The 8392-nt window shown below is 33.0% G+C and overlaps 1 protein-coding gene across 1 annotated transcript; it reads right to left on the bottom strand.

The window, feature by feature from the left end:
• Positions 1–1171: 1171 nt before the first annotated feature.
• LOC148197130 (11-oxo-beta-amyrin 30-oxidase-like) lies at positions 1172–4224 on the bottom strand. Its single transcript, XM_088092825.1, has 5 exons — positions 3858–4224; positions 3123–3340; positions 2707–2948; positions 1983–2370; positions 1172–1877 (listed from the first exon to the last, which is right to left on the bottom strand). The coding sequence occupies exons 1-5, from the start codon at positions 4189–4191 to the stop codon at positions 1452–1454; spliced, it is 1608 nt and encodes a 535-aa protein (XP_087948951.1). The 5' UTR covers positions 4192–4224; the 3' UTR covers positions 1172–1451.
• Positions 4225–8392: the final 4168 nt, after the last annotated feature.

The following is an 8392-nucleotide window of genomic DNA, read 5'->3' as shown; positions in this document are numbered from 1 at the left end:
GATTGGATTTGGAAGTAAATTTTTTTAATCTGTCACGTCAATCAAATCCTACACTAATTCTCACAAACTTTACTTCCAAATTCATTCTCAGTTACCTCCAAATTGACTCAAATAAACAAAAAAAAAAATATTTTCAAATCTTCTCAAATCCCCTCAATTACTCTCCCTCAAATCCACTCAAGTGAACAAGGCCTAAGAAAGAAATTTGTTTTTCTAGATATAAAGTATGTTAAGCTAAGAGATTAAGGTACCTTTTGCTTGAGTTCAAATGTAACTAATTCTTAATTCATTTTCCAACTTTCATTTACTGAACTCTTTTTCTTTATCTTGTTCTTCTTTTCCAACCTTAAAGATTCTTGAGATTTCTTCAAGAACTTTATCTTGTTCTTCTTTTCCAACCTTGGAGACAAGAAGGTTGTTTGCTTTCTCCGAATATTTTTGGACAACTTTTTTGTACCAAATAAATGCAATTATTTTGTAAACAAACAGGTTAGGTTAGATTATATATATATATATATATATATATATATATATATATATATATATATATATATAAAAGATACAACGTTAGGTAAAAACATTAATCGATTAGAGTTATATTTCGGTTTTAATTGATTAGATTATTATTTTGATTGATTAAAAGATACAATATAACCAATAACCATCTTTTACTTCGGATATGTTCTGATCAATGCGACGAGACATTCTTCGTATATGATTTTAAAATACTCTTTACCAAACTAGGAAAGCCCCTCTCAACATCAAATTATCCGAGTTATCAAATTATAAAAATTACAAAAATATAAAATTATAAACTTATAAACTTATAAGATTACAAGAATATAAGATTATAAGATAATAAAATTATAAAACTATAATTATGAAACTATATGAAATTATAAAAGTATAAAATTATAAAAGTATAAAATTATAAAATTATAAAATTGCAAAACTATAAAACAATAATACTATAAAACTATAAAATTATTAAATTTACAAATTATTGAATTTTCAAATTTTCAAATTTTTAAATTTTCAAAATTTCAAATTATCAATTTATAAAATTATAAAACTATATATTTAATGGTTTAAAATAAACAAAATATATTAAAGTCAAGATTAGGTGGGTTAGTGACCTAATTAGTCAGTACCACTTTAAAGTATCATCCCCTTTCCAAAAGCATGTAAATACCATGAAATCTGACATTCAACACACTTTTAATTATGCATCAGTCAATAAGCCTTCATGACTAAACCCTAAGCCGGAATTCAAACACATGCATTACAACATGGTTTCTACTCACATACACTAACATGGTGAGATTGTTGTTACAAAAAGGAATCTAATAAAGTGATAGACTAAGCCAGGTGACATGCATAGTCTTATACCAGTGAGACAATTTTGTAGATCTAAAACCATGACCCTTTTTGGTTCAGAATATGATCAATTATCATAGGGTTTGCAAAATAAGTGGCGCACCGTGTTTTGGTTGCAAACTAAGCATAACTGCAGGAGCATGCACATAAACAGGAGAAAGCTCGAATGAGAAATTCTGCAGAAACAATGACAACACAACCTTGGCTTCCAACAAGGCAAAGTTTTGGCCAATGCAAATTCTAGGACCCCATCCAAATGGGTAAAATACAACTTGGCCTTTTGTTGCCTTTGCAACCCCTTCAGAGAATCTTTCTGGTTTGAACTCCATTGCATCATTACCCCATATATCAACATCCTGGTGAAGTAAAAAAATTGGCAAGGTAACATTTACTCCTGCAGGTAGTGACAGGTTTCCAAGTTTCATATCCTTCTGGAGTCTGCGATTGTGGAAAACAGTGGGAGGGAATAACCTCAGAACTTCATACAGAATCATGGTCATCTACGGAAGAAACATTTTGGCACATGTTAGCATGAAATTCATTTTTAATAAAGATAATAAATTTTTCATTTTTAATAAAGATAAATGAAATCGTGCGATACATACAGTTTTGAGCTGACTTAACCCATCAATGTTTGGATTTTGTTTTCCAAAAACATGAAGAACTTCCTCCCTTGCTCGATTTTGCCATTCAGGATACCTACTCAACATGATCAATGTCCAAACCAGCAAAGATGAAGTGGTGTCTTGTCCTGCTAGGTAGAATAACTTGCACTGACTAATTACTTCTTCAATAGTCATTCCAACACTCTTACGGTTTCCATTTCCCTGGATTTCCATTTGATTTGATTCTAAAAGCATGCCTAATAAATCTTTATTGTTGGATTCACCCTTCTTCATGGCTTTCTCTCGTTTTTTTATGATATTCCCAATTGAATTTTTCATTTCTTTATCAACTGCTCTCATCTTCATTTTGTTAGGTGTCGGTAAATGCCTAGAAACATGTTGAATTAATAAAGGTCAATTTCCTAGAAGTAACATTATTAGTTCTTGTATAAGTCAGGTATGCCTCATTTCTTGAATTTCAAACATTTTTTCAAACATATATCAAATATTCCCTATATCAAAATCTGTATGTAATTCATAATTATTTGTCATCATCACTATAGCAGTGATTTGGTGTATGGAGAGCTTAATCTCTGTCTACAATATCTAGCTTTTAGGGTGATTCTCTAAGGTTTGAAGAACTTCACGGTGAGTTGAGTTTCAATAAAATTAAAACATGCATAATTTAGTAATCACATGTTACAACGAATCAATGTGGTATTACCGCAATATTGGTGTGTTAGAGTACTTTGCAGTCATGACAAGGTACCCCTGAATTCTGAGAAGCTGAAATATCTTTTTTCCTTCTGCATAGCTGCTTCCGAAAGCCGTTCTAGAAATTACATCACGACTCAAATTCTGAATGAAAGGCGAAACATCAATCTCACATTTTCCATCTGATGACAACATTCCCTTCCACTCGCTAATCACATCATGACAACTTTGGGAAAATGCTGGTAGCATGTTCTGCAAATATTTTAAAAGAGAACAATATTTTATCTCAAAAGTCTTCATATCCAAACAACAAGGATACTGGTTAAATTCATTATAAAAGTATACATACTTTTTGTACATCTCGATTAATAATTAGGTAATGCTGTGAAAAGATTGTTTATTTATAAATTAAAGTAATAAACTTACTTTCAATTTTTCCACGTGGAATGCAGGGTTGATAATCTTTCTATGTTGAATCCACTTATCACCCTCGGAATTTATCAGACCAGTGACCAAGAACTTGGCAATGCCACTTATATTTTGTTTCTGGAAATCATGAATGTTATTGAAGACTTTTTTAATTTGATTTGGATCAGTGATGATGACCTTTGGTGTTGTGCCTTCCCAAAAAAACGAATTCTTGCCTGCACATAATTCACTTATCAGCAATTGCTAAAACGGCTCTGCTTTAACAACTTTTAGACAAATCTTTTTGTCGATAACCTCAGACCAATCAATCGATTAATATGTAATCGATCGAACACTACTTGAAAACGGCTATTCTGCTCAGAAATGAAATAGTCCAAATGTTCCTGGAAATTCTTGCTCCCATTGGACCATTTGTATCTAGATACATTATGATCCCAATTCATAGATCTCTCCGTTCGAGAAATCAAAATAAGAGGATCGAACCATTTCTAGTCAGATCCAAAAATTTTATTTCGCGAGGAGAGGAGAATAATGGTATAACTAATAAATTTAAAGGAGAAATATCTCTGGTTTTGTTTTAGAAATTTCAAAAACTAAAATAAGAAAAATGTTGTAACAAGAACATTGAATGATGCAGGAAGAATCACCGAAAAACATCACTTTCATGCCCAAACTCGGTAGACCTAACATTTATGTATAGCAACAAATTTTGAGGAGGTAGAAAAAGTGAACCGTATTTGGCAACAGTGTTGTTAGGCCGCAAGGACAAGCGAGGAGCAACATCGTCGGAGACAACAAAAGATTGCAATTGAGGGTTGTTTTGTGGAGCAGGGTTTTGGTTGGAGGTGAAAAGTAGGGAGTATGGGTCACCACGAAGACCTTGTGCTCTCAGAAGTTCCTCCAACGTCTTAGGCCAAAGCCACAACGTGTACACCATCTTCACCGCCCATAACGGAATCACAACACCGATCACGCTCACCAGAAATACTGTTGCTGTTGAGAAAGAAAACGAAAATTGCTCCATTATTGGAAATAAGTCAGAAGGGCTAAGGTACAGAGTAATCATAAACGTAGACACCTAGACTACTGTATCACATATATTTATAGTACAAAATTCGTGTCTTAATTTACTTATTTGTCTTAGTTTAATTATTAAAAATCAGTGCCACGTGATTTTCATAGGCGTGTCTATAAGACAGGTCATACACGTATACATGTCGTAGTCGTGTATAGACCTATAGACGTCTTAAGTTAATTATAAAAATATAAATGGTGGATCCCATCTTTATCAGTTTAATTATAAAAATACTTAATAAAATTTTCATTTTTTTATAAAATTTAGCTATTTTACTTATATTATTAAATTTATAAAAGTTCTCAACCTTTCAACGTGAAACACAGCGTTTTTATATTATTAAATTTATAAAATTTAATATTATTTTGGTTCTGTATTAGTTAGTTTTATTTAAAATAATTTTCATACGTTCTTGCGTTCAATAAATTATTTATTTTTAAATATAAAATAAAATGTGAAGTCACAATTACCAATAGTGATAAATGTTAATTATTAATTATTTTTAAATTTTAATTGATGCATTACACTTAAATCCTAATTAATTTTTTCTAAATGTCTGATTTCCTTTCCAGAATCCTAATTATTTTCGTTTTTTCCATTTTAGGTGCTTTCTCACGGATAAACTCTTATGCTGGGAGAGGCAACAAGAGCTTACATTATCCAGTGTCTTCACGGAGACAAAAAATGGGAGAGGCTTTGTGATTCGTTTTAGGACTCTGAATTAGGGTTCTATTTTTGGGTTTCTGATCCACGACTTTGGGATTTCAGTGTTTCGTTTTTGAATTAGGGTCTTTGTTCTTGTTTTCCAGATTTTCAAATTGGATTTTGAGATTCCTGCTCTAACAATTTAATCTTCCGTTTTGGGAATTTCTTGCAATTTTGGGCTCTCATTGGTGGTTGTTAATCGTGTTTTGGGTGGTTTTTGGTTCATTTAAAATAGTCCTTACATTTTTTCGTTCAAAATGGTAGTAAAAATTGTTCAATTTAATTTTTTGTTGATGGTGTTTAAATCGCTAACGACATAATGTTCGCCTTAGCCAATATTTAAGGAGGTGTCTATTTTTAAATATATAGCAAGATGTAACGTGACAATTACCATTAGTGTTAAATATTAATTTTTAATTATTTCTAGGTTTAAATGCTTACTTCGTCTCCATGTTAAGAGGTGAATTTTTGTTTAGTACCTAGTTTTAAAAATGAAGACATTGGGTCCTATGTTATGAAAAATATATGAATAAGGTCCACAAAGAAAGAACAAGTTCAATAAATCATCAAAGAAAACACTAAACAATAGAGAGAAAAAGTTGGACAACATAAGAGAGAAGAGAAAAAGTACAGTCACATCAACATGAATTTAACGTTGTTGCTGTCAACTTAACAGACATGACCTTGTTCATACATTTTTCATAACATAGGGACTCAATGTCTTCATTTTTAAAACCGGGTACTAAACAGAAATTCACATCTTAACATGACGGTGCATTTAAGCCTTACTAAACAGAAATTCACTTTCATCTTAACCGGGTACTAAGCATTTAAGCCTTATTTCTAAATCCTAATTGGGTGCATTACAATTAAACCCTAATTAATTTCTCCAAATGCCTGATTTCCTTTCAAGAATCCTAAATATTTTCATTTTTCCCACCTTTAAGTTCTTTCTTGTGGACAAACCCTTGTGCTTGGAGGGGCGACGGGGGCCTACATCATCCTGCGTCTTCGTGGTAGCAAAGAATGGGAGGGGCTTCATGGTTCGTTTTAGGGCTCCAAATTGGGGTTCTATTTTTGAGTTTCTGATCTCACGACTTTAGAAATCTGAATTAGGTATTTCAGTGTTTCATTTTCGAATTGGGGTCTCTGTTCTTGTTTTCTAGATTTTCGAATTATGTTTTGGGGTTTTTTTTTATTTTGCGTTTTGGGAATTTCTTAGGGTTTTGTTTTCTCGCAATTCTGGGTTCTCATTTGTGGTTGCTAATAGTGTTTTGGGTGGTCTCTAGTTCATCTATGCAGCTTGGTGGTGCGCGACGGAGAAGATGCAGGTTATGGCATGATTTTGGGTCCACAAGTGTTCTGGTTCGTTTGTGTCACGATGGATGGCGATAGAAGCGGAGCTTACTTCGTTCTGACCTTACGGTGGCTCTCTCTATTACAAGAAAAAGAACAAAAAATTTAATAAATAAAAAAGGCTTAATACTTGTTTTGGTCCCTCGATTTCTTAGGTATGTTCAAATTGGTCCTACCTTTACTGAAAAGTTCACAAACGTCACATATTTTGTAAAAATAGTTCACGTTAGTCTTTTTTTCTTATGGCGTTAAAAACACTAATGACAAAGTTGTCCCCTAGCGAAAATTGAATGACTTGTACACTTATTCAACACATGACAGGCTGAGTTGAAATGACTTGGCAACATGTGTGGAATTGTGAAAATTGAAGTAATTGGTTAAAAGCAAATGGTTAGGGTTCGTGCAAGTTCGTCCCTGAAGTGAGGAAAGTTATTCTTCCGAAAGTTAAAAGCAAAGGGTTAGGGTTATGAATGGTTTCTTCACAAAGTTGTTCTTCGTGTTTGAAGTCATGGGGCAAATGACTTTCGCATTCCTCACATGGTGGTGGTTCGAAAGGAGGTGCGATATTTATTTGCAACTATAGTGATAGTGATGTAACCAAAGTTGTCAGAATTGCAAAGAATGCTGACAGAAAATTTTGTGGATGTCATCATTACAAGGTTTTATGAATACCCTAGTCACTTTATGTGTTGATACATTCCCTGACTTTGAACCAATTTTGGTGCCTAATTTGGTGAATAGCAGGGTGGATCTTCAATTGGGATGTCCTGTAACTTTTTCAATTGGTGTTCTAAAGACAATGCTGATGAAAGAGATGGTACAATTGTCAAGCAAAGAAGGAGGATATGTGATATGAAAAGTTTAGTCAAAGAATTGCAGAAAAGGATAAAGTTGTTAATTGGAGTTGTGTGTTCTTATTGCGTTGAACATTGTTAAATTGTGGTTGTGTTTAGGTTCATGTTGGTAGCTAGGCAATGTGATTGTATGTTTTGTTCATGTAATGTTAAGGAAAATGTGAAGGTGAATGTTTAGGTTGAGGTGTTTAGCTTCATGTTTTGTTCATGTAATGGATGATGTATGAGTGTCTATTGTAATGAGTTCAAATGAATAATCTGGTTTCATGTGAGACTGTTTGTTTTAGTCCCCCTTTTAGTTTTGAAATGTGAAATGTGGTCCCCCTTATGATTAAAAAAGGTAGCAATGTGGTCCCTATTGTATATGTTTATGATATATATGAAGATACTTGACAGAATGTAGTAATAGAAGTGTTAACATAAGATGACCACATAATAACATAATATCAGTACATTTAATGTAAGTGCTTAAAAAAGTACATATACACCAACAAAGTACTTAATTGAAGTTGATCAAACATACATCACTATCAAAGTACATAATTAAAGTGCTTAATATTAGTACATAATACATCCAAATTTTTCCAATGAAAGTAAATAAATTGACATCTAAGGAGCTTTTCTTCTAACATCTAACTTTTTCCTTCTCATTGGTGGAGTTAAATCTAGATGGATTCTTGAGTTGGTTGTGGTGGGTGAGGGGATTAGGGACATGTTGCCTATGATGTTAGAGGGGATTGGGGAGGACATTAGGGACTTGGTGGCTATGATGGTATAAGGGATTGGGTACTTGGTGGTGGCTATGATGGTACAAGGGATTGGGTAGTTTATGGCTATGATGGTTCTGTTGGTTTTATGATGGGTTGGGAAGTTTGTGGTTGTGATGATTTTGTTGGTTCTATGATGTTTGAACGTAAAGGGCACTGTTTTTTGTTGCAAACCAATTGACGACATATGCTACATTTCTTTCTGTGGCCATCAACACTCATTTGGGTCCCAATCTTAGTTAGCTCTCATGCCTCAAACCTTCTTTTTTTTCGTGAGAAGAAATATAAGTTTTACCTCTGTTCTTTCATTAAGTCGATAGTAAACAAAAGTAGTCCAATGATCTTTATTTATTCCATCTAGAGCCATCACATATCAATTCATATCTTGTACATGCACCATCATCTCTTTGTTACCAGACTTCTTGTCGACCATATCTCCATTTATGATTAAGTGCTTTCAAGATGTAGTTTATTTGAACATCAAAATTGATTGCAAACTTTGCCTTCAAA

The sequence above is a fragment of the Vigna umbellata genome, chromosome 6, assembly GCF_029865625.1.
Source record: "Vigna umbellata cultivar VRB3 chromosome 6, Vumbellata_1.0, whole genome shotgun sequence".
NCBI lineage: Eukaryota > Viridiplantae > Streptophyta > Magnoliopsida > Fabales > Fabaceae > Vigna > Vigna umbellata.
Note: the sequence above shows the minus strand (reverse complement) of the source record. Positions and strands in the feature narration are given on the sequence as shown.